We start from the raw sequence: 26,115 nt of genomic DNA, 5'->3' as shown, positions 1-26,115 counted from the left end.
CTGAGCTTCGAATGCTTAATCTAAACTCAACATACAGAATATACAATCGATCATAGAAAACTTGCAAACCCGCAGTAGCATATTCTGCAAATACATTAGTTACAATTACCTTGAGAACTGCCATTTCCACCGCCAACAGAAGCTCCAGCTTGTACGGAAGTTTGAATCCTCCTGAAAACGGAAGTGAAGCTTCGACCATGGTTGCGAACACAATTCAGGTGACTGGTTGAAGGCAGTATGAAAATCCTCTGCGGAGCCCTAAATTTCATATTCAGGTTTTTTCTCCAGAAACTGCACTCTCTGGGCCAATTGAATGACGAAAACCGGTGGGTTAGCCTTAATTTATGCGAGCTATGGGTTTTGTGTCGTGGGCTTCACTTCACATTGCTTCCATTTTGCAAGCTTCAGCCTTCAAGTCTGAGTATGGAAATATTCTAGTAGACACGCTTCTTGAGAAAGAGAGGAATACGAGGAGCAGAATGCAAATATGGAATTTGCTACATGATCCCCAATTTCACCATTTTTATGCTATTGCCCATTTGAAAAAAAAAATAATTAATAAAAATTAACTTTAAAATAAAGTTGAAATCAAATTCCACCTAAAATAAAAGAGTTTAAGCACAAAATAATGGAAGTAGATATCAAAATGATATTTTAATTTGTTTGTGTTTCTGAAAATTGGTTAAAAATTAAAATATTTTAACAGCAAATGGGAAATCCATGGATATTGAAAAGAAGCGATTGACGATCCAATTGCAATTCAGACTCACAGGCTTAGAAAGGCTACAGATGTCATTCATCGACTGAACGCAAGCCTTAGCTACGAAGAGAAAAGCCATTGAATTGTTGAGGTGCTAAACGGGAAGCAATTTCAAGCAATTCCTTCTCATCCATGGCTACTGTCGCTACAGTCAAGTATGGAATCATTGGAGTGGGGATGATGGGCCGAGAACACCTCCTTAATCTCTACCATCTTCGCGATCAAGACGTTGCCGTTGTCGCCATAGCTGATCCGCACGCTTCATCACAGCGACAAGCCCTTGATTTAGCTCACTCACTTGGCTGGAAAATGGAGGTATGGAGTGTTCTTTAATCTTGGATATGACTGTCGAGAGTGTTTGATTTGATTGCTGTTCCTGTGGTCACTGCTGGAAATGGCACTGAATTTCCTTCTTAATTGCTAAATTTCAAGTTTGTTTTTAGGATTTGATCATTAATTAGTTTCTTGGAAGTTTGTAAAGTGAAATCAAGTTTCGAATGGACAAATCTAAATGCAGAGAAAGTAGTGTTAGATTTGTGCTATGCGCCGTCACAGTCTGGTTCTGGATTGTCTCCATTGTTCGAAATCTTCAGATTAGTCTCTTATTTGAGAGGAAGTAAGAAGTTATTGAAAATCTCTACAGTGACAGTCTTTTTTCTGGTTTTATGCAAAATGGAGAAAGTCCTAATCCAGTTCTGATTACAATAACCAGTGATTTTACTCTCATCTATTAGAAAAGCATGATGAGCTGGGCCTCAGCAATCTTGCTTATAAATCTCACATTTCAAAGTTTTTATAAATAGTTATACAGTTAATTTTTAATAGTTTTCTTAAATGAATGGTGGATAATTAACCATCACGAAGCTATAAGAACATGATTGCTCTTATTGAAATATCACAAATAGTTAATGTTAGAGCCGTTTGATCTTCTGATATGGTCTAGAGCAAAAGTATGGTCAAGTGATATTTCTTCTCTTCGTTTTCAACTGTTCTTGAATGACGAGATGTTATCCTTCAAATAGCCCAAATGCTATAAACTAACTCTTGATTCTATAAGCACAGGGGTTTCAATTAAGTAATGTTTCTGATAGAGAGAGTTTGAAAAGGTTTTCTCAGGACACCAGGAGCTTTTGGATAGTGCACTTTGTGATGTATTGGTTGTTTCAAGTCCAAATATGACTCATTATCAAATTCTAATGGATATCATCAACCATCCTAGACCTCATCATGTACTTGTGGAGAAGCCATTATGTACAACAGTTGCTCACTGCAAAGAGGTCAGCCATTTCATTTTCTGGCGTATTTGAAAATTTTAAAAATTACTAATTTAAAAGGTATTTAATAAGTCGAGAACCTTTTAAACACAAAATTGAAAATTTAGGGATCTATTTGACACAAAACTTAAATTTAAAGGCATATTAGATACATTTTAATGTTTACCGACCAAATAGTTACGAACTTGTAAGTTGAGGAGTCTATTAGATATTTCTTGAAGTTAAAGGGAACAAATAGACACAAACTTGAATGTTATTAGTGCATACGAGTTGTAGCATTATGAACATCAACCTAGTAAAAGAAAATATATTTGCTCCTACGTGGAATAGGTTGTAATGGCTGCAAAAAAGAGGGAGGGTATTCTGGTTCAAGTTGGACTGGAATACAGATACATGCCACCAGTTGCTAAACTGATTGACATAGTGAAGGGTGGTAATCTTGGACAAGTTCAAATGGTGGCGATTCGTGAACATCGATTTCCTTTCTTGGTTAAGGTCAGTTTTGAAACCTTTATGTTTATGCTTTATAAAGTTAAAATTTGCTCTTTTGACTCACTCTTCTAGTAGGTCAACAACTGGAACCGTTTCAATATTAATACTGGGGGGACTCTGGTGGAAAAATGCTGCCATTTCTTTGATCTGATGAGGCTGTTTGCAGGTGCAAATCCTGTCCGTTTGATGGCATCTGGAGCCATTGATGTTAATCACAAAGATGAAATATATGATGGGAAGGTAAACTGCTTGGCACTTGCACAGCCCTTGCAAACTTATTACAGCTTCGTTTAACTAAATGTTTTCATCATTATTCTCCAAAACAGCAACCCTGTTTCGTATTCACATTTTAAATTTTGGGCAGGTTCCAGATATACTTGACAATGCATATGTAATAGTTGAATTTGATAATGGTTCAAGAGGAATGCTGGATCTTTGTATGTTTGCCGAGGGAAGCAAAAACGAGCAAGAGATATCAGTTGTTGGTGATATTGGAAAGGTAAAGATCTCTCCACGCCCATCCACCATTTGCAAAATTTAAAAAACTTCCCCTTATAAATGCCTTCCGTAATAAGCGGAGCTTCTACGCTTTCATATAGAAAAAATGAAAGATGTAAACGTTGTGACAGGGAGAGGCTTTTGTTCCTGAAAACATTGTCCATTTCGGCACTCGAGTATCTGGAAGAGATGGCGTCGAAACATTGAAAGCAGAGGATGGCAGAATCAAGTCAGTTGCTTTCTCTTTATAGGCATATTGTTGAATGATGAAAGTCCCACGTCGGCTAATTCAGGGAATGATCATGGGTTTATAGGTGAGGAATACTATCTCTATTGGTACGAGACCTTTTGGAAAAGCCCAAAGCAAAGCCATGAGAGCTTATGCTCAAAGTGGACAATATTATACTATCGTGGAAACATGATATCAGAGTCATGCCCTAAACTTAGTCGTGCCAATAGATTTGTAAATTCTTAAATGTCGAACAAAGGACAGAGCCATACCCTAAACTTAGTCGTGCCAATAGATTTGTAAATTCTCAAATGTCAAACAAAAGACTCCAAAAGAAAAGGAGTCAAGCCTCCTCGAAGGCATAGTAAAAAATGACTAAGACTCCAAAGGAGTCGAGCCTCGATTAAGGGGAGGCGTACTTTGTTCGAGGGGAGGTGTTGGATGATGAAAGTCCCACATCGGCTAATTTAGGAAATGATCATTGATTTATGAGTGAGGAATACTATCTCCACATTGGTACGAGGCCTTTCGGGGAAGCCCAAAGTAAAACCATGAGAGCTTATTCTCAAAGTGGACAATATCATACTATTGTAGAGAGTTGTGATTTCTAACGCATATAGCCCGACTCCTACACATTCTTCAGTCAATAAAAGCACTTTATCTGAAACCAATTTTTATGTTTAGGTACGAAGGTCTGCATCATGGGTCTAGCTATTTGGAACACCTAAACTTTTTATCTGCAGTTAGAGCTAAGGATCGACTAGTTCCAGCAGTGGACTTGGAGGATGGACTGATATCAGTCGCCATGGGAGTTGCTGCACAACTTTCTATAGAGACGGGTCGATTTGTCACCATTGCCGAAGTCATGGATAAGTAGGCAAGTTCTGAGACCAGTATTGAATTTGTGAGATCATTCCCAACAGTTCTTATTTTTGTAAAAGAAAAATAAAAGATGTGTACAAATAAATGTTCAGCATATGAATCCCTTGATAAAAATTGGTTGTGGACTATATTTAATTTTTCATTTTGAATTTGTACCTTTATAATGTACCTATTTTGGTTCAGGGCAATTATTTCATATATTTATGATAAATGTAATTTTGAAAAATATATTGTTTTAACTATATAACACATAATATTTCATAATTATAAAACAGTTATTATTTTTTAAAAAAATATGTTATTTTAATTATTACACAATTCTAATTTAATTTTGAAAATAATTTTGTTTTTGCCGTCAACAATAAAAATTCTAGCTGTAAAATTCATCCGACTTTTTTATTTATTTAAAGCAAATGTTTAATCCATTTATTAGATGTTTTAATTTTTTTTATAAAAAAAAAAGTTTTAGTGGAAATAAATAGTAGTCAACAAAGTATCAACAAATAACAAATATGGAATTTCAAACTTCTTAATTAATTATTTTCTTGGAAATCAAAATTACACGCATCGGGCCTCTTGTTTCGCGCCAAAATTACAGTTCCAAGTCCCAGCAGCAAACGGGAGTTAGAGCTCTCTAAATAGAACGCAACTGAAGCGCGGAACTGAGAACTTGTTTGAACTGAGATCAACTGGAGACTGAAAATGGAAGACGACGGAGGCGAGAGATCGAGCTACGTGATCGGTCTGATCGAGAACAGAGCTAAGGAGGTATGTGTCTGCAATTCCTAACGATCGCACCGACCGTTCATTTCTTATTAAAATGCGGGAGGCGAAAAGAAACTGTTTACTACTGCATTTTCCTTTTTCGTTCTGTGATTTTGGAAACAAGAACAAGAATAGTTTGAGAGTTCTTTGATGCGACCACTTTCTTTATTCAATCTTATGTCATGGAAGAGAAAATGATATGGTAGTTCTACGGCCGAGTTATACTGTACTGTATCCTCAAACTAGATAATACATGTCGCACCAGATGATTTTAAATGTGCCACTGCTCTGTTAGCATTTTATTTAGTTTAAATGCGTTTGTATGAACTGATTGAGAACTGAAATAATGATTTATGTTGCTGAGAGATGCACTTTGGAACTTGTGTTTGGTATTAAGTAGATAATTCTTTAGCAAACTGGAATGATTCATAGTTGAATATTTACACCAATTTTTAAGAACCGGACAGATTGAGTTTACTTCATTTTTCCATATAAGAAATTGTCACGATGTAAGTTTTAACCGAAGATTAAGCTTCGCTTGCCAGCATAGGAGAATAGTTTAATTGACATCAATCTCCTGACAGGTTGGAGTTGCTGCGTTCGATTTGAGATCAGCTTCACTTCATCTTTCTCAATATATAGAGACCAGCAGCTCCTACCAGAATACAAAAACTTTGCTGCATTTCTATGATCCAATGGTGATTCTAGTTCCTCCCAACAAGCTCGCACCTGATGGCATGGTTGGAGTTTCTGTTTTGGTAGACAGATTTTATGTTACAGTGAAGAAGGTAAGTTCATATTCACCGAGTTCGTAACTCCTTCACTCAGCATGCAGTGTCAGTGAAGATTGCTTACTTTTACAGAGAAACTTAAATTGAATGCAAAACTCTGTAGGTTGTAATGGCTCGTGGTTGCTTTGACGACACAAAGGCATTTTCCTTTTTCTTTCCTCTCTTAAAGTTTTATTTTATGCATCTCAGTTTCATATGGTTATTGTATTGGATGCTGTTCTTTAATCAGTATGCTCAGATCATATCTTAGTCGAACTTTCCAGGGTGCTGTTTTGATTAAGAATCTGGCAGCCAAGGAGCCTTCTGCTCTTGGTTTGGAAACTTATTACAAACAGTACTATCTCTGCTTGGCTGCTGCTGCTGCTAGCATTAAATGGTATTTTCAGAACTTCAGCCTTCTATAAGTCACATATGGGAAGTGTTATCTATAGTTAACTAATAAGAAGAGAGAATTTTTTTAATGCTTAGTTGTGACTAATGATCCAGCTTCTTGATGCACAGGATAGAAGCAGAGAAGGGGGTTATTGTGACCAATCACTCTTTAACGGTAAATTTGCCTTTCTGAAATGGTAATGTATAGAATTCAATGGTTTGATTTTCTCCTGATGCTTGAATGAGATTTCGCTGTAAGACAAACGATCTCGTAGTGACCAATATAATTGAATTGAAAAGTCAAGTTTCTGTAGTTCGGTTAAGTTCTCTTCCCAGTTTTCTCGTGTGTAAGATTGCTGACCTAATGCTGGGAAATTATTTAATTTAATTTTTCTTTCCTTTCCTCTTGATTGAGTGCGTAGAACGGATGCACCTTATTTCCTCTTATTCTAACCTCTAGACAAGGCTTTTACTATGCATTGGTTGAGTTGCGAATCATTTTGACTCTTTGTTTATAAGTTTTTTTAATTCGGTATGGGATTTCAATTTTCTCAGCAGCTCATTCCTCTTTCACCTTTTGTTGTTCTACTTTCTAGATTTGTGTTTTGAAAGATAAAGTACTCTGAACAGGACTAAAGATTCTGTCCTGTGGAGGTGTAATTAACTAACTTTAGGAACTAGGCTTAAAACAATGTTGCCTCTCTGATTCGAACATCATTTTTATTAGTCTTCGGAGAGAATATGAACGAGACGTTCATTTATTTCTGGAGTTCTTCCTTCATCCTGATGGTTCTCAGTTGTAACTTTTAGGTCACATTTAATGGTTCATCTGATCATGTGAGCATTGATGCAACGAGGTTCCCTCCATTTCTCTTTCCTTTTCAAATATGTGTTACTGCTGATCGCAATATCAATGTCCAAGTCATTGATTTATATTTTTCATACTTTTCGGAGAACATTTTCTTGAGAATTGGCCACAAAATGTTGGTTTCAAATTACTGATTAATGCTGAATTATATGCTGACAGTGTTCACAATTTAGAAATTATTGAGCCACTTCACTCCAACCTTTGGGGAACAAGCAACAAGAAGAGAAGTCTGTTCCACATGCTCAAGACAACAAAAACTATAGGAGGGTACGAGGATACCTTAGGAATGTTGATATATTTTTCTTCATTTGTCTACCAATTGCTGCAAAAATTTATTTTGTTCCCTCTTCGTGTTATCATCTAAACTAGTATTTGAAGTCCTCTCGTTTATTACATCTTATCTTGGGGCGGGAAGTTTTGATGACATGTAATTGACCAAAGGGAAAAAATTATTTTGATATGCAGTTATTGCCAAATGCTCGTCTAAAATGTTTTTAGTCCCGCTCGTATCTCAAAATTTTATGCTTTACTCTCTCACTGCAATTTTGGTAAGGTTTTTGTTACAGGTCTAGACTTCTTCGTGCCAATCTTTTGCAGCCATTAAAAGATATTGAAACCATTAATGCCCGTCTGGATTGCCTGGTTAGTATCATACATGGTTAATGTATTAGCCATGTTCATGGCGAACTGAAATTATATTATTTGTTTGCTGTGAAATTTAGGCTCAGAAAGATTTTAGTTCTTATATACAAGTTTATGTGTTACGATCTAAGTTTGGTATGGAGTAAACCAGAGTAAGTTAAGGTATCGACCATATGCACCTTATCTGGAAAGAGACATTTTCGTATATGGGTTGCATGTCATTATTTTGGTAAAATGAAAAAAAAAAAAAAAAAGGAAAACCGTACCACTTTGGCCATTACATATTGTCGTCAGTTCACGGTTTAAAACGCGTCATCTACTAGGGAGCGGTTTCTACACTCTTATAAGGAATGTTTTATTCCCCTCTCTAACTAATGTGGGGATCTCACAATCCAACCCTTATAAGGAATGCTTCTCACAATCCATTCCCTTGGGAGCTCAGCACACCACCCAATGTTTGGCTCTGATATCATTTGTAATAGCTCAAGCCCACCGCTAGTAGATATTATCTGTTTTGGCCCATTACGTATCGTCGTCAGCCTCACAGTTTTAAAATGTGTCTACTAGGGAGAAGTTTTGATATTTTTATAAAGAATGCCTCGTTCCCTCTCCAGTCAATGTGGGATCTCATAAAAAGCTATTATACTTTTTGTGCATAGTGATCAGATGAAGAAAATTCAAGCGGCAGATAAAAGGCGTTTTATGTAACTTTTGAAGCATAATTGCTTTAGAACTTGCTGGTGATGAGCTTGGATACATTCATTTTAGCAGCAACAATTACAAATCTTCATAAAGAATGTTCACTTACTAGTAATACATTCTTAACCAGGCCATATCATAGGTTTTCCTTTCATGTTTGTTGTGATTTTTTACCTCTGTTCTTCCTCCTTAGAGAGTAGTTTTCCCAAATTACTACGAAAGAAGAACCTGTCAACATTGCCATGTCTTGACTGTATAAAATAATGGTGGGGGCAGACGAACTATGCTGGGGATGCTACAGAAATCTATGGAATCTTTTTCTTCAATTAATATCTATGGAAAGTATTCTGTTTCAACGTGAAGCATTGATTCAATTCCTATCAATTGTTACCCGAAGTATCTTCTTAAATTGAACTAACTATGACCAAGTAATGCATTAACGATGTAATTCAATGAATACTGTAAAATGAAATATTTCAACCTGCAGAACTTATTCTTATCGTGCTTAGAACTCTGCAGTATCTACTTTTGGAGTGTCTTCATAAATTTCTTGGATTAATCCAGGATTTCAACCACCAACTAGCTATAATAATTAGTAGCTCATATAATAAAAATATTTATTAAATAAGACAATTTGTTCACTTAAGACTTCAGTAGCTGCCAGATACTTTTTTGACAAGGTGCTGATCATAACCCTTTGTTTTTCTTTTCTAGGATGAACTGATGAGCAATGAACAACTGTTCTTTGGGCTCTCTCAAGCTCTCCGTAAATTTCCTAAAGAGACCGGTAAGCCTTTAGAAATCGTGAAGGCAAAAAGAAAATAAAATGTCAGTGTGAAATGAAAGATTCTTAGTTAAGTTCTTATACCTAATCATCTTTCCATGTTTTTAATTCAGATAGAGTACTTTGCCACTTCTGCTTCAAGCAAAAGAAAGTTACCAATGAAGTTTTGGGTGCTGATAATGCTAAAAAGAGCCAAAGTTTAATATCTAGCATTATTCTGCTGAAAACTTCTCTCGAGGCATTGCCTTTACTTTCAAAGGTAGTTTGCTTTTCAAATCTATACACGGTTTTCAAGAGTCCTGCACATATTTAAGATGGCTCCGTTCAAAATTTCAGGTGCTTAAAGAAGCAAAGAATTTTCTTCTTGCAAACATCTACAATTCTGTTTGTGAAAATGAAAAATTTGCAACCATTAGAAGGAGGTATACTTGGCTTCTGCTAATGACTGCGCAATTCTAATTTTTATGAATTTGGACTAGTAAGCCAACATTTCTCACAGATATCAATTTAATGCTGAACGACACTCGCATCTTTAACCGTAGCCCTCAATAAAGGGACTACATATTTATGTTATTTCAAAGAACCTCCTTTTTACAGGATTGGGGAGGTTATCGATGAGGATGTTCTTCATGCTAGGGTTCCTTTTATTGCCCGCACTCAGCAGTGTTTTGCGGTCAAGGCTGGAATTGATGGACTGCTTGATATCGCAAGAAGGACTTTCTGTGATACTAGTGAAGGTTATTCTCCTGCTAATCCATTGATTCGATAAGTTAAACATCTTTGTTATGTCTTATTATGTGAGTAGTGAAGGTTATTCTCCGGCTAATCCATTGATTCGATTAGTTAACATCTTTGTTATGTTTTATTATGTGAGTCGAATATGAGTTATGAAAAGTCACCCTCATGCCAGCAATACATAATCTTGCTAATAAATACCGAGAGGAGTACAAGCTGCCCAATTTAAAACTGCCATTTAACAATAGACAAGGGTTTTACTTGAGCATTCCTCGGAAAGATGTACAAGGCAAGCTTCCTAGCAAGTTTATTCAGGTGAAGCACGACACACTTGCTTTCTTGTCGATGTCTTTAAAATTATTTGAGTCTCACCTTCTTCTCACAAAATTCAGGTCTTGAAGCATGGGAACAATATACGATGCTCTACTCTGGAACTTGCTTCTGTGAGTATGTTTATTATAGTAGGGTTGTACCCATAGATCGATGATCAGATAACCTGCCTATAATAGGAGATAATTGTGCATTTATATTAGGTTTGAAGTTAATTGTATAATGTTGATGCGCTAAAATATAGGAAATTTTTCTTTTACTAGGGTAGTGTCGTACTCCCTTTATTCACAATTTTGCTTTCATAAATATTTTTTAATGCTAGTGGACCCACATCATTTTTAAAAGGATGTTGATGTGGCAAGCAATAAATGGAAGGAATATGCATACTCGTTTAGTACAGGAAACTTCCCCATAGAATGTCCTATTACCAACAAATAGTGGTCATACTATTCCTTTATTACATTTGGTTTACTTTGAATTACCACTAATGCAATTCAAAATTCATATGGTCTATAGTTGCTTTAAGTCTGTGAATTGCGCATGAGAAATTACAATGAAGGGCCTAATTTAATCTGCGAACTCGCTGTTTCTGTACCCTGATTGTACTCAATTGTTATGAGTGCTATCATTCTCACAATTATGATGTCTCAGAAATGATATAGCCTTAAGGAGTAGCTCATTGAACTATAATACTGAAGATTGCATGTCATCAAGATGGTGCATGGTTTGTAGTTTCACAAAATTCTTAAGCTTGGAGAAAATATTGTATACGATTTTACACACCTCCAGTTTCTTTTCTTCTGAAATTTGTGATTCACATTTTTGTGTGTAGCAAATTATGCTGTTGAATGCAGCAAATCCCATGCTTTTTTTATCCCATTTGCAGCTGAATGTTAGAAACAAGTCTGCAGCAGGAGAATGCTATATACGGACAGAAATTTGCCTGGAAGGTTATCTCACATGCTTAATTATTTAGTAAATCTTCACCCACGAGCTACCAATGATTAAGTTCACCTATATCTCTGAATTTTCCGTTTACCAAGGAATGATAATATTGTAAAAAAACATACGAATACTCTATCATATATAGGATAAAAGGCCTTATCCTCATAGAGCCTCCACCCTACTAATTAATTTATTCATTAACTTCCTTTGTTTTTTCTTGAAATCTCGCACTCTGTCTCGAGAAACAGAGAATATCTAAATTTTAACTGATTTCATCTCTTTCCCTTGGAAGGAGGTCCTAACGTCCCTCCACTCGGGGGGAAGGAAGAAAAACAATTTCCTAGTGCAAACTTGTTATGTTATATTTGATTTTGAAGTTTGTCAGTAATTAGTTTATATACAGGACTGGTAGATGCCATAAGAGAGGACGTCTCTATGCTCACACTGCTTGCAGAAGTCTTGTGTCTCTTAGATATGATGGTTAATTCTTTTGCACATACAATATCTTCGAAGCCTGTGGATAGATATACTAGGCCAAATTTTACAGGTAAGCCAACACTCTCCTGCCAAATTTTACAGGTATGCCAACAACAAACCTATGATTGATTTTCCTTGTTACAATAGAAAGTGGCCCGATGGCAATTGAAGCTGCGAGACACCCAATCCTAGAAAGTATACACAACGATTTTGTTGTACGTCTAAATTCATTGACAATTACTGATAGCTGTAATGTAGGATTATTTTAAATGGAGACAACTTTTCTAGTTTTTGATATCAGTTCTTTGAAGTTCAGTATTTGATGGAAATTTAAGTTTCTTCCATGCAGGCTAACAGTATATTTCTATCGGAAGCATCAAACATGATAATTGTCATGGGCCCAAATATGTAAGAACTCGCCTCATGACGTGATTTAAGATTTTCCTACATAAAAAATGTTATTCATCTTCATGTTTTATCTTTGAGTGGTCAACTTCTTTGAAATAATATCTATAAAAGATAAGAAGTTTAAACAATTGCTCAGAATGGGGAGCATTTATGAACTAAAGTTGTGCACAGTTTGAGGTGCTAAAAGCATACTCTTAACTAACCGGTACCGTCTTTTAAATTTCAGGCAAGATTAACTACACAAGTTCGTTTTTCTTTTTTAAAAAGTCATATCATAAATAGTCTTGGGAATATTCTAAAAGATCTAAACATTATCTTTTTGTTTCTGGTAAAACAAAAATATTATTTCCACAAAATGTGCATGGTAACATTACTTAATATATTCATTGATGATACTCTAGGAGAATGACCTGAATCTAGATAATGGTAAGAACAACTTGGATATCATTTCAATATCTCTGACACAGTTAAGCCAAGGAAACTGTATTTATTCCTTCCAGTTAAGATTCAGGCTGCAATTATACAACTTGAAGTTTTTAAATGACTTGCACTAACGAGCTATTAATTCTTGCAGGAGTGGAAAGAGTACCTACCTTCAACAAATGTGCCTTCTAGTTATTCTTGCTCAGATTGGATGTTATGTTCCAGCACAATTCTCAACCTTGAGAGTTGTTGATCGTATATTCACAAGAATGGGCACAGAAGATAGTCTAGAGTCCAACTCCAGCACAGTATTGTTTTCCTACGAAATTCATTTTCTTTTAACTAATAATCCATAGTTTGAATTTCAAAGCAAGGATTAACACCAGAAAAGCATCTTGACACTAGTATATTACGGGGTTGCAGTTCATGACAGAGATGAAGGAAACAGCTTTTGTGATGCAGAATGTCTCCCATAGGCAAACTAATCTACTGTGAACTTGAAGGACTCTCGAAATGTTCCACCATTCATTGAGATGTTTTGTTCACTGGCATGCAGGAGTCTCGTTGTCGTGGATGAACTTGGGAGGGCAACATCTTCTTCCGATGGATTTGCAATTGCATGGAGCTGCTGCGAATATCTTTTATCACTGAAAGCGTAATATGACAATGCATATTATTTTCATTTATAGTCTAATCAATCAGGTCGCAGATGCCTACTTATAACCTAAAAACACCTATTCTCTTATCTCTCATTTAGACATCAGTACTTGTTTGTAATTTCATTTATAGTCCCTTTTCCACTATCCTTTATGCATTGGGGTTTAGTTTTTCTAAAGGATTGATCTGGTCAGGTCATCGACTTTAGTCTATAGGTAGTTAATTTGACTATTTGAGTAGATTTAAGATTTTCGATTACTATCTGTTCTTATACTCACTTGTGAACTTCAAAATAGGTACTTACCGCTTCCTTTCTCTTCCTCAGCTATACCATATTTGCCACTCATATGGACGGCCTATCAGAACTAGTAACCATCTATCCAAACGTAAAAATTCTTCACTTTCATGTTGATATAAGGAATAACCGTTTGGATTTCAAGGTAACACTAGGCATTTCCGTAAATCTATTATCTATGTTACCGTCGTTTGTCTGACTGATTATTTGAATCATTGATTAGTTTCAACTAAAGGATGGAATTAGACATGTACCACACTATGGCCTTCTATTAGCAGAAGTGGCAGGACTGCCAAGCTCAGTTATTGAAACTGCAAAAAACATTACTTCCAGGATCATGGAAAAGGTACTTACTAATACTCCAAAATTTTCCAATTCATGAACACATTACTCTTGTCCCACTCTAAATAGGAAAAACCAAAATTCTTTTTTTAAATCTATCAACGAAGACGATTCAAGTCTTTTCAGTTTTCGTAAAAGAGAACGCCCCATTCCCACATCGATAGATTTGATGCTAGATGAAGTCTTTATAAGTAGGCTGGCGCAACAAGTGATTGCCGAGCTCGGTAATGCTAGCTTGTAACCCAAATGGGGGCATCAAGGTGGTTGGAGGTTGGCTCAGCCCATCTGGTAGGGAATATGGGGTTACTCTCTGGCCCGTCCGTTCCAAGTAGGGAGTTGGGCCGTTGTCTCTGGGCGAAGGCCCAAAGTCAGCGGTCCCTAGAGGCGAAGGGAACCGCGTGAGGCTGGCTTCACAGAGCAGCGTCACCTTCCTCTCCCGTCGGTGGAAGGATAGCGGGCCGGTTCTCCATATCCCAATATACCCGATGGGTAGTCCTCAGCCTAACAACACCTTTTTTTTTTTTTTTTTTTTTTTTTTTTTTCAAGTCCAGTTAAATGTTGCACAAACTAATTGGTAACCCCCCTTTTAAGAACCTTTCCCTCTAATTACTAATTAACCATGTTACCTTTTTCTCTCAAATTTTTTTAATGGATATTGCTTCTTGTTTTTCAGAAAATTTTGCAACCAAGTACTTAGATTCTATTATGTATTTTGTCTCCTTAATATTGCTTCAGTTTTAAAATTTAGATTAATTTTATTGAGAAATATATTTTTTATTCCACTTTGAATCTCATTTCCATTATATTATTAAATATTTCAAATTGTTTAGGAAGAAAGACGGATGGAGAAATATATTTTTTATTCCACTTTGAATCTCATTTCCATTATATTATTAAATATTTCAAATTGTTTAGGAAGAAAGACGGATGGAGATAAACTACTTGCAGTACCATCCTATTAGAATGGCTTATAATGTAGCTCAGCGGTTGATTTGTTTGAAACATTCCAGTCATGATGAGGATTCAATCCGAGAAGCATTACAAAACCTTAAAGAAGGGTACATAAATGGGAGGCTATGATATTCTCGATAAAGTTGGTATGTAAGACAATGTATACAATGTGTTGTACCATGCTTGAGCTGCAGTTGATGAAACTTGTGCCATTCATAAGAGATCTACCAGCCTTACCTTTATGCTTTGTTCTCTTAACACCTTGGGGAAGCGGATTAGAAATTCTAAAATCATCATTTGATGATAATATATAAGCCAATGAATTAGGCTAACATAGTTAGATTTGAGAAATAATCATTAAATAAATTATTCATTGGCATTTCATGTGTTAGAATGTAGTTCATCATTTATTAGAAATTGCAATCATCTTAAATAAATTGAAACTGAAACTATATCATACTACCCTAGATGAAAGATAAAAATTTGCCCAAATCTGAAATAGGAATATTTTTCGAGGCGGCAAAATTGATAGATGTTTTATTTTACGACTTGTTCTGTTTTTAGTTATTAATTATCAAGAGATGTTTAACATTATAGAGAATTCAAAACTTAACTGCTGCTACAAATTTAGATATTAAATTCACGTGCATTTAAAAATATATATATACAGAAAAAGAAAACAAATTCCAAATTTTTTAAACAAACATGGGCATTGCATTTACACGTTTAGGTAAAATAATCTCATCCTAATTTTCATTCTTTAATCATAGAAGCAAGAAAAAGTTAGAAAAATTATAACTTAAATGGTTATGAAATCTAAAAAACAGATAGTGCGATGAACAAAATTATAACTTAGTTTAGAAAAATCCTGACAATTCTCGATGTAAATATAAAGATGGAAAAATTCTAGATCGAAGTAGTATCTTCCACTAAATTCTCCAAACAGAAGCAGATAATAAGGATACCAAAACATAGAGAAACATAACCAAAATCAACGGTAACGACGAAGAGAAAGAGTGTTGTTCCTCTTCCAGGTTGCTCTGCGAGAAGGCCTGGCCTTGTGGTGCAAGTGTCCTTTTCCACGGAGTCCCCTGTATTTCTTGCCAGCGGATGTAAGCCCTCGGAGCTCCCTGTGCTTGTGGACTGGATTGCAGATCCAGTTGATTCTTGGGTCATTGCGAACAGCATTGTGGGCAACATCAACCAATATCACCTCATAGTACTTGTAAGTAGAATCCTGTTTCAGTGTCAAGAACAGTCAGAATAGAGGTAGGGGGAAAGACAGAATGAAAAGCAAGAACATCTTATAATAAGGTCTCATCTTATAAGTACTCCTAAACTTGGGTCATTACGAGAAAAGAGAAAGGAGGTATGGTATAATCAATGACCTCGTTGATCCAGTATGAATTGAGAACCCTCAGACCACCCAACTTTCGTCCTGCTCGTTCTTCTGCAACTGATCTCTTGCTACGCTGGAACTTCAATTGAGTAACACCCTGGTTGGTTGGTTTTCCATACACAATACCCTTGGGAACTGGCCTCTTCCTACCACCACGCCTCACACGGACTCTGTAAACAACATAACCCTGCAACCAATTTCTTAAGTAACCATTCGAGGATGAGAGTAAAATAAATATCTTCACAATGCCAAAAAAAATTAATAAATAAACAAAGCACAACCCAAAGGATATTTCATTCGTAAATATGGTTGATTACAACATAATCATATTTTCAAGAACATTCTAAACCCTATCAAAATTATGGCAGATGCGGACAACCAGTTAGACCGATCAAATGCAAAGTTTATCTGTAACTTCTAAACAAGTAACCATGGGAATAAAACATATAGAATAACTAACAAATGATGAACTGTATCGACCTCGACAAAAGCAAGATTCGGAGGAAGAGAATTCGGTTGGTTGGGTGACCGAGATTGAGTTCAATTTAGCCAGTCTCCGGATGTATCCAATCATTGTACGAAAATCCACAAAGAGTGAAGTAAGCGCATAAGGATACCGCTTATCCAACTCAGACGACCTTAGTAACTTGATAACCGAAAACATGCTACTCAAATCACCTAAGGAGATCTCTGCTAGTCACTCTAAAGCGTAGTACAACAGAAATAGTACGCACGTTTGAGATACCAATCATCAAGTGAAGACCTCAAAAATAAATTTCAAAACGGTAATGCTTGTATGAATCTGCACTCGAAACTGAATCTCAAAATGATCAAAGATTTTTTTTTTTACCTGCTTGGCCTTGTAGCCGAGACGGCGAGCCTTATCAGGGCGAGTGGGGTGATTGACGCGGACAATGGATGGATGCTGGCGATACTCCCAGCATCTCACCCTCTGTAGGAACCGCATCACATCTGACTGCTTCTTCCTCCATAGCTCCGACACGTACTTGTACGCCCCTATTTTCCAAATCCCAAAGTTTAATCAAACGCAGATACAACAATCTAAACTTCTCCATAAACAAAAACTGAGATATTTCGACTGCGTTAAAGATAATAAATACAAGCAGCTAGAACATTGATTCGAAAACATGGGACAAAGTCGTCATACAAAACGGAAATTGCAACAAAAAGGAGAATTGTTCGAATGTGTTGTAGAAAAACCTAGAGAGAGAGAGCGTACCCATCGGATCGGAAAGAGAACTTGCAGGGAGGAGTCACCAACTAGGGTTTTCGCCCGGAGAACCCTAGTTTATATAAAGTGCGATTTTTCTCATGTTTCGGATCTGGGCCGTCCATTCCGCTTTTGAACGACGTCGTTTATTTCTCAGAGAAAACGCATCTTGGGTTTCGATTGTTGGGCCGAATTTCTCCTAATGGGCTCGTTTACATTGACTTGGGGTTCATTGGGCTTTGCCATATATTTTGAACCCACATTGCTCGCTGTATTCGTGCCCATGCAGCCCAAACATCAAAAAATCATATTGATCAGTAGCAATCAAGAAATAAACTAAGTTTTAAGTTTTATTAAAATTAAAGATTTGAAAATATGTATATTAAAATGAATTAAAACCAAAGTAAATGATATTTAAACTAATTAAAAAAAATTGGTTTTTTATTCAAAATACAAGTGGTGGCCTTTTATTCAAGGTATATATATATATATATATAAAATAAAAAATAAAAAAAAAAGTGGCATTTTATTTAAAATAAATCAGACAGAAAACACCAAAAGGAGTCCCTTTTCTCCCCTCGCATTCTCTTGGCAAGAAATGACAATGGCGGCTTCACTGTATCTATCTCAAAGCCCTATCGCCACTGCCACCCGTCGATCTTCACCCTTCATTTCCCTTCTCCCTCCTTCTCAATCCATCAAATTCCCCTCTCTCCACTGCCATACCCTCAAAGATCTTTCAATCACCGCCTCCCACGCGTCGCAGCGTGCTGCAACCATCATCCCGCGAGCAGCCGCCACACCGTCATCCGCCGCTTCTTCAACCACCGTATTTCATGGCAGCTGCTATGTCGTCGGAGACAACATCGACACTGACCAGATTATTCCGGCTGAGTATCTTACTTTGGTCCCCTCAAATCCTAGCGAGTATGAGAAGCTCGGATCCTACGCCCTAATTGGCCTTCCTTCCTCTTATTCCACCCGCTTCGTGGAACCTAACGAGATGAAAACCAAATATTCCATCATAATTGCCGGCGACAACTTCGGCTGCGGTTCTTCACGGGAGCACGCGCCGGTTGCGTTGGGAGCGTCCGGTGCGGTGGCTGTGGTTGCTGAGTCGTACGCCCGTATTTTCTTCCGGAACTCGGTGTCGACCGGAGAGATTTATCCATTGGAATCGGAAATAAGGATCTGCGATGAATGTAAGACTGGCGATGTGTTGACAATCGAGCTGGCAGAAAGCCGCTTGATCAACCACACGACGGGAAAAGAATACAAGCTCAAGCCTATTGGGGATGCAGGTCCTGTCATTGAGGCTGGTGGGATTTTCGCATATGCTAGGAAATCTGGTATGATTCCAAGCCTAACGCCGTCAAGTTGAATTTAAGTTCTGGGGATCGTGGGAAGTAATTGTTGTTTTGCTTGTTAGAGTAATTTATTTGCTTGCTAATGAGCTTGGAATTCTGTGGAAGTGTCTGTCTTGGCCAAGTGTTTTAATGAAATAATAACGCGGACTGAATAGATCCGCCATATCTAGGAACCAAAAATGGTTATTCTCTGAATTGAAGCAGCTTTTATGTCAGCATTTGATTACAAATTCTGGAAAGTTTGATTTTGAGATGTTATAATTTTCAGTATTTGCTTCTCTTTCAAAGTTATAATTTGATTCTACATTGTGGAAAGCTTGTGAATTTTATTCTCACATTCCCAATATTTGAGAGCACGCAGGAGGATTTGTACCCTTTTTTCTGTGTGGATGATTTGATGATCTCTTACTTTTAATCTTTGCGTGATTTCAATGTAAATGAAGTATTGTCATTAAATTTTGGAACTAACCAGTCATAGGGCCCTATTAGTCGAGTGATTGACTGGCAGCCTCAACTCTAGCTAATAAATTTGGGACAGAGTCTGAGGTAGTTGTAGTTCATATTCTCTATATGGATGGAAATATAGTTGTAAGATTTTCAAACCATTTATCAACAATGGTCTTGGCAAGGCAATGTAGCTACAACTTTTACTCTGCATCAAGTATCTTCTGGATTGATGTGGTTCGTCATATTGAATCATTTTGCTTTTTGGCAAAACTGGAGTTGTTTCTAATCATGAGCTTTGTGGTTCTGAACTTGTTTTAGAACTTGAGCTTCGTACTTATCTGCATTAGAGTTCTTAGAGCTATGGAATTTTAATTTTCTGCCATACCGCTAGTGCACTTTCTACCACCAATGGACTTCTCTCATCTGAGGTCCCTCATCGGGTAGAGAAATTGCCTTAAGGTCTGTACTCTGTTGAGTCAAGAACATTCTTCTCCTAACCTGGAACCAGTCTCCAATTACAGCTGAATGATTCTCTTGACATTCTGAAGGAATGGCATATGTTATTATCTCCCGAGGTCTTATTCTGAGATAATGTGGTCCTATCGATGAGTTTTGTTAGTTGTTTGTTACATCCATTCTTTAATGATAATGAAGAAGGTTAGCTGGTGACAAGTTTTTTAGGAAGCTCGCTGCTGCCAATCTAGCAATGGTTACTTGTTTCTTTTGCTCAACAGAAAAACTCAAGTCAATGAAACCCCCAAGCATTAAAGATATGAGATCACACTTCAGCGGCCAATTTCTTATTACAATGTTTTCGACTCAATTTCTTATTATAACGTTCGAGGAAGACATCACAAAGGAGGCTCGAGGGCTTGTTGCCGAAAGGCGTTTTTTGGTCTCCTAAGGCAGGTGGTGCTTGTGTGGTGTGTGCTACGACGAAACAATGGAGTGAAAGGCCGTTATTGGCATATTCTACAATACGTAGCATTTTGGGGCGCAAGTTTGACATAGTTAAGTTGAGTTGAGTTTGTGACAGTGAGACAACCTTGTATCTTCCACCTTGACACAATTAGTTACAAAATTGTTAGATCATCTATTTTACATCAAGGTTCTCTTCAAATATTATTACTTTATTGAAAATTATACTACTTTTTAATTGCTTTCCTCAAAATAAAAATGTAATTGAATCATTAACTGAACGATCCTTATCGTCAACAAGCTATTACCGATCCGTAGAAATGGGACTCCTGAATACTTCAAATTTAACTTCACTTGTTTCTTATCAATTCAGAAATCTCAGTTTTAGAAGTTACATTCAGAGAAAAAAAAAGTCCTTGCACTTCTTACATCCTTCACCTAAGACAGGTACCAAAAAAAAAATTAATGCATAGATAAATGATGCAAATCCCAAATTACAAATCTGACATTCATTCAAGTTGGGAAGATATCTGCAGGACTTCAATATATAAAATAAAATTCAATAATCAATAAAAATAAAATAAAATAAAAAAGAAAGAAAGGCTTTCCAACTCAGAACTAAAGCTTTGTACCAATTTTGGGGTAGCTAAACACCCTGGGAGATTTAAGATCTAAAATCATACGTCTGTCAAGATTATTGAAGATAGAATCACAACATAAGCCAGAAAAAAGAAAAAGGCAAGCTGAACAAAGAACTTTGGATTTTCTCTCATATTTGGGGATGTAACGGCCCTACAAAATTTGGTACATTATCCAATAAGTTCAAAGCATAAAAGAGGAACCGATATCTTCCACAGCTTAAAAGAATTCCGATAGTAATTACCTCGCAATACGCTGAGAAAGTCGTTGAAATGGCAAACTCTGGATAAAGACCATGCCTGGTCCTGTTAATGTGGCTGTCACTAAGTTGTCACCCTGAAATTTAACAATACGGTTTGTTAAAAGATGACAGAAGTGTATTCCATACAGATACAGAGAATGCCTGGCTAAAGCTTAAGAATGAATTTGAAATTGTTGGCCAAAATTTCCTTCTTCATAACCAGAAGCTTCTGCTATTTTTATGATTTCTTTTGAAATAAAAAAAGATGAAAGAAGTGGAGAAAGATGCCCACCCGAGAGAAACCCACAAAGGTTATAGAAAAACCTCCCCAAAAAGTAGAGCTCTACCATCCCCATCTAACAAAAGCTTGGTGTGTAATCATACATTGGATCTTTATTTCAAGCAAGGCATAACCTATAACGAGTTATCTTTTGCGTAGATAATAACCCATAAATCAAATAATTGCTTGGCCAACCAAGAGAAGACATGTAATGAGAAAAAACAAACTCTATAAACATAAAGAAATCTTACCCCAAATACTGTTCTTCTCACAGGACCATTGTATTTGATTTGGACATCAATGGTGGTGGTCATAGCCAGAATGCAGGAGATATCCACTGATAGAACTTCACCAACCTCGAGATTTTTCTGTACGACTAGCAGCACCCGAAAAGCTTTTATAATCAGCTAACTTTTATCATACATTATTAATTTTATTTTCCATCTTTAAGATTGAAATAAATATATCAATATAAATAAGGTAATCTCATTCTCTTTTCTAGGCATTGAGTATATCATACTAAATTAATTACCATAAATCTCTGAAGAAAAAACAAACACCAGCAATTAAATTAATATTACAGAAGTTACTCCATCTACTTTAAGTGCGATTACAATCTGAATCCAATGTAACCTATTGGCATAAAAGCATATGAGTTGGCACAATTTAAGGTCAGCAGTTGTGATGTGATTGACCCCATTACAAGTGTGGAAATAAATCTTAATAACAAAATGATACATGAGTTGCTCTAGCCAACAGGTGACATGAAAACTCAAAGAAGAAACTCAAGCTTATTTTCAGGTTTCATGATTGCATAACAGAGGCAAACAAGTCCTTTAGAGAATTTGCTAAAATAAAATGAAGTGCATACCAGATCCACCTCCAAGAATGAAAGCGAGCCCTTGGCCTGATAACTTCTGTCTAAGAAACCCCTACAATAACATCCACAGTAGAAAGAGAGTGAGGAAAAGAAAAACAAAAAAAAACATAGGGAAGAGCAAAAATTAATACCAGAAAGCAGAGATGCATGGAGCAGTTTAGCCAATAAGGAATAGTAAATCAACTCACCTCCACACTTGTGGTAACATTGCGTACTCTGTGATAAGCTGTGTCGGTAACCTTAACATCATTAACAGAGCAAAGGAATGCATCTGGCTACGTAAGAAAAATGAAGCAAAAATTATCAGGCAACCGAGCTCAGAAGAAGACAAATTGAATAATTGAATTCAAGACAACTAAAATTTAAATGTGTGAAACATATACATTTAATCTCTTTCACATACAGTGAGAGGGAGGGGGAAGGGGACAACGGAAAATCAGTTGTTAAGAAAAGTACCAAAAGAAGCTACTAGGCAGAATAAACAAAGTAACCAATATTCTCTACCTGGCATAGCAGCTCTCCACCAAACATTGCCATATCAATCTGCAACATAATTGTGGAAACATATATGACACTGAGGATATTGATGAGAGCACTTTTTTTTCTTTTTCTTTTTAATAATGATAATTATTATTTACCGGGAGAATCCTAGCAAGAGAAGGTGCAGCAACTCCAACATATCCATCACTTGTACCGGAATTCCGAAGAATGATGCTAGTGACACTCTTGCCAAATAGCCAATGCCAAACACCCACTTCATTTTCCGGGAGAAAAACATTTTCCATCTCAATAGACCCAGACATGAAGCACATGGAGCCTGCAAGAGTAAGTGTATCAGTTGCACATACAATTAACAGGTAACAAAGAAACAAGAAACCGTTCAGTTTCACCAATCAAGTAAAAGTCGATGAACCATATGAAAACCTCAGTTCTTCTCATAAACATAACTTCTTGAAATAAAGAAAGCTGTCATGACTATTACTGCAAGTTTCCTATGAGCATTGAGAATAAGTACAGTTGAAACAGCAGATAAAGAGCATTAACAAATCATCAAATTGCCAACGTTCTGTATATCTAGTGCCGATGTATATTGACCAACACTACGGGGGAGAACTTGAACCACTTGCTATTCACAAACTATAAGGATTTGTTTTTACAAAACAATCATTTTATGCAAGTGTCCACAGAGTGTTGATATTGTGTACAAATTAAAAGCACGTAGAACAAGTGTTGTAGACATATTGGGTTGATATCCGAAACATGTTAAACATGAACCTGACCCAAGGGAAGTTTTATAAAAAATAGAAAAATTGTCTCTCTATGAAGAGATAGAAAGCAAGACGAGTGTATCCAAAAAAAAAAAAAAAAAAAAAGTTTATTCTAACACAACTTACCAGGCCTTGCAATAACTTTCTCTTGTGGCTTCAGCATTATCTGCCAAAGCAAAATGAACAAGAAAGCAAAGAGATACAGTACTAGAAGAAAGACAAAAACTATGAAAGTAGTTCACCATGATGCCACTATTTGACACATAACAACAACAACAACAATATATTATATACCTGTACTACTTGGGCTTCACCACCCAAAATCTGAAAAGGTATCATTGCGTCTTGTGGACTCTACAACAAGACGTAGAACATACCACTGTTAGTAAAACAAAAGTAAGAAATATCATACACTAGATTACAATTCAATAAAACTTAATGGGAACTATTAAAATTTAATCCTTCCAAATCTTCAAGAGAGAGAGAGAACAATTTCATTGACAAATGAAATAAAATGAGTAAAACGCTCCTAGCTACCAAACGGTGTATTCAAATCTTCAAATATTGTAGTGTTGAAAAAACCAATTCAAGGCGATCTCTACATTAAGAGGGAGAGAAATCTTATGTTAATCCATTGATTTTCTTCTGCTTAGAAAATAGGATGCCATCCAATGCATGTGTGCCATTTTGACTGCTGAGCTGACTCAGAGTAGTTGTTCGCCTGTCATCAACCCATATCACTTATTTTAAGGCTTTTTGCCAGATCACAAACATGTATTCTTTAGTGTGCGAACTGTCATGTCTAAAAATTTTCTTTTAGTTGACGTCCAATATCCATAATTTTCACTTATGCCAATGCCGATTGTGGAAGAATTGGATGCCGGAATACCCATTAGGCCAATGAACCTAGGTTCAACGACTCGAATCTCTGATCTTTTGGTCAAGGACATATGCCTTAACTAGTTGAACAATGCTCATGTTGACGTTATTATAGTTTAGGTCAACTTTCTAAAACAATCTACACTCTATGGTCTTCAAGAGATTAGGTAGATGGTAATATCCAACCCAAAGAACCCATAAGGAGATATTGTTCGGTATACTACATTGGTTGTAGAACGAGTTAGATGTTGATTTGTAAATGCTTAAATGTATCACCTCTTGAGCTACTTTTTGAGATAAAAAAAAAGCCCATTCCGATCATATAGTTATCAAACTTCAAACCTAGCTACCATACATGTCCATTCCACAGCCCCGCAAATGCATCATGGATGCCAGTGATACTATTTTCTTTTGCTCTAGAAATGAGATTATGTTCTTGATGTTTTGTCTGGGCTTAAGATCAACAAGAGAAATGTTAAATTGGGAGGCTCAATTGCGACGAGGAGAAGCTCAAGAGTCGGGCGGAGGTGGTGGGTTGTGAAGTTCGATCCTTTCTCTCCTCTAACGTGGGTCTCCCTCTTGGGAGTAATCCCAAATCCATCTCCTTTTAGAATCCAATGGTGAACAAAGTTATGAAAAGTTAGTCTCCTGGAAGAAAATTTTTTTTCCCTCTAAAGCTGGGAAACTAACTTTGATTCACTCTGTTCTAAGCGGTATTCCTATTTATTATTTCTCCATTTTTAGAGTTCCATGCGCGGTTTGTAAAAATATTGAGCACATTTCAGAAAGATTCTTGTGCTGGTGCTTCAATCGATGTATCTAACATTTGGCCTTTGAGAACAAGGCTGGTAAGAACATAACTCACACGCATATCTAGTGAATCACAAAATGTCCTCCACCGATCAATAAACCCCGCGTTCATGATTTGTTTTATTTTTTATTTTTTGAAACGTTCAGAATTCAAACCAATGAGATTCGTAAGGAAGTAAAACGCCTTTCTCACAAAAGAAAAGCGGCAAACGATCACACACGCGATACAGACGATCAGGAAAGCAACCTAAACTAAGAAATAAGACATATAATGAACATTCCAATTTCATCGTCCAGAATTTTCCAAAAACCAAGCAGGATCCAGAATCAAATTCAAATTAGAAACAACAAAATGATAATCGAGAAGGAGAGAGCACCTGGTAAACATACGGCTGAAATGGCGTTGAGAAGAACGGGGCAGCCATATCCAGAAAACACTACAATTAAAAAATACTAGCGATCGAAATCGAACAGAAGAGCTCCAGTCCAAAATCTATGTCACCATTAATACAGCCGAGTGGCAATTACGGGAGGAAAATTGAAGAAGAAGTTGAATTGAAACAGACCAGCTTCTTTTCCTATCTTCTTTTTTGGGGGAAATTTAGGAGCAGCTAAACTACTTGAGTAACCTTTCCGCCAAATATTGCAAACTAACGCAGTTTCGCTATGACTTATGTGTCAATTAATAGACAAATTAGGATTTTATACTTTTCCTGGCCTACGGGAATCCATGGTGGAGCCCACGTGGAGTAAGCTAATAACGTGGCGTTTTTTCATTGGCTACACTATCACTCCTCCTATGTGTTGTTTGATGCCACGTAAGAAAACAGGGCCGCGATGGCAAACGTGTTTGGTCTGATTATACGACGTCGTTGGTGCTTCAGCCTACTGGGCCTTGTTTACATTATCTTATGGGCCAGCGCATGATCCGTAGAGACGTATCGGCGCAGGTTAGTGTCTTTAATTAATTCCCCGTACATATTTAATATAGCCCTACTACTTTTTATTCGGTTAATAATTATTTATTTTTTAATTTTTTTAATTTTTTTTGGAATTAGTTAAGTCTATAAATACTACTCCTATCAATGAATTTTTATCTACTCTTTTTACATATATTTTTCAAAATTATCTAAAAAT

The 26,115-nt window shown here is 36.5% G+C and overlaps 5 protein-coding genes across 8 annotated transcripts; 3 read left to right on the top strand and 2 right to left on the bottom strand.

Annotated features, from left to right (window-relative positions):
• Nucleotides 1-738: 738 nt before the first annotated feature.
• LOC111785301 (inositol 2-dehydrogenase 2-like) lies at nt 739-4,314 on the top strand. 2 transcript variants are annotated; one of them, XR_002813654.1, is made up of 7 exons: nt 739-1,075; nt 1,867-2,037; nt 2,365-2,529; nt 2,602-2,766; nt 2,891-3,025; nt 3,156-3,338; nt 3,938-4,020. XR_002813654.1 is itself a non-coding variant. In XM_023665708.1 (7 exons), exons 1-7 carry the CDS (start codon nt 893-895, stop codon nt 4,128-4,130), a joined length of 1,110 nt encoding a protein of 369 aa, XP_023521476.1. In that variant the 5' UTR covers nt 741-892; the 3' UTR covers nt 4,131-4,314. The 2 variants fall into 2 exon arrangements, 1 of the variants encoding a protein (XP_023521476.1); XM_023665708.1 differs by having other exon boundaries at nt 741-1,075; nt 3,156-3,253; nt 3,938-4,314.
• A 523-nt stretch (nt 4,315-4,837) lies between these two features.
• Nucleotides 4,838-14,906, top strand: LOC111785302 (DNA mismatch repair protein MSH4-like). The gene is made up of 24 exons (XM_023665710.1): nt 4,838-4,903; nt 5,485-5,688; nt 5,795-5,830; nt 5,955-6,067; nt 6,193-6,238; nt 6,874-6,920; nt 7,091-7,198; nt 7,498-7,573; nt 8,987-9,059; nt 9,170-9,315; nt 9,393-9,478; nt 9,654-9,793; nt 9,967-10,106; nt 10,184-10,234; nt 11,008-11,071; nt 11,470-11,613; nt 11,691-11,758; nt 11,893-11,951; nt 12,526-12,682; nt 12,798-12,850; nt 12,931-13,029; nt 13,357-13,471; nt 13,550-13,672; nt 14,584-14,906. Exons 1-24 carry the CDS (start codon nt 4,838-4,840, stop codon nt 14,746-14,748), a joined length of 2,379 nt encoding a protein of 792 aa, XP_023521478.1. The 3' UTR covers nt 14,749-14,906.
• Nucleotides 14,907-15,447: 541 nt separating this feature from the next.
• On the bottom strand, nt 15,448-17,364 carry LOC111785305 (60S ribosomal protein L15-2). The gene is made up of 4 exons (XM_023665715.1): nt 17,259-17,364; nt 16,869-17,035; nt 16,008-16,205; nt 15,448-15,856 (listed from the first exon to the last, which is right to left on the bottom strand). Exons 1-4 carry the CDS (start codon nt 17,260-17,262, stop codon nt 15,611-15,613), a joined length of 615 nt encoding a protein of 204 aa, XP_023521483.1. The 5' UTR covers nt 17,263-17,364; the 3' UTR covers nt 15,448-15,610.
• Nucleotides 17,365-17,776: 412 nt separating this feature from the next.
• Nucleotides 17,777-18,940, top strand: LOC111785304 (3-isopropylmalate dehydratase small subunit 3-like). Its single transcript, XM_023665714.1, has one exon. The coding sequence runs from the start codon at nt 17,848-17,850 to the stop codon at nt 18,628-18,630; it is 783 nt and encodes a 260-aa protein (XP_023521482.1). The 5' UTR covers nt 17,777-17,847; the 3' UTR covers nt 18,631-18,940.
• Nucleotides 18,941-20,289: 1,349 nt separating this feature from the next.
• LOC111785303 lies at nt 20,290-25,637 on the bottom strand. 3 transcript variants are annotated; one of them, XM_023665713.1, is made up of 10 exons: nt 25,356-25,637; nt 23,584-23,643; nt 23,416-23,455; nt 22,660-22,838; nt 22,526-22,564; nt 22,210-22,296; nt 22,013-22,073; nt 21,393-21,517; nt 20,865-20,956; nt 20,290-20,419 (listed from the first exon to the last, which is right to left on the bottom strand). In XM_023665713.1, exons 1-10 carry the CDS (start codon nt 25,401-25,403, stop codon nt 20,416-20,418), a joined length of 735 nt encoding a protein of 244 aa, XP_023521481.1. In that variant the 5' UTR covers nt 25,404-25,637; the 3' UTR covers nt 20,290-20,415. The 3 variants fall into 3 exon arrangements, with proteins under 3 accessions (XP_023521481.1, XP_023521479.1, XP_023521480.1); XM_023665711.1 differs by lacking the exon at nt 20,290-20,419 and adding an exon at nt 20,474-20,773; XM_023665712.1 differs by lacking the exons at nt 20,290-20,419; nt 22,526-22,564 and adding an exon at nt 20,474-20,773.
• Nucleotides 25,638-26,115: the final 478 nt, after the last annotated feature.

This window comes from Cucurbita pepo, unplaced genomic scaffold (assembly GCF_002806865.2).
Source record: "Cucurbita pepo subsp. pepo cultivar mu-cu-16 unplaced genomic scaffold, ASM280686v2 Cp4.1_scaffold000443, whole genome shotgun sequence".
NCBI lineage: Eukaryota > Viridiplantae > Streptophyta > Magnoliopsida > Cucurbitales > Cucurbitaceae > Cucurbita > Cucurbita pepo.
Note: the sequence above shows the minus strand (reverse complement) of the source record. Positions and strands in the feature narration are given on the sequence as shown.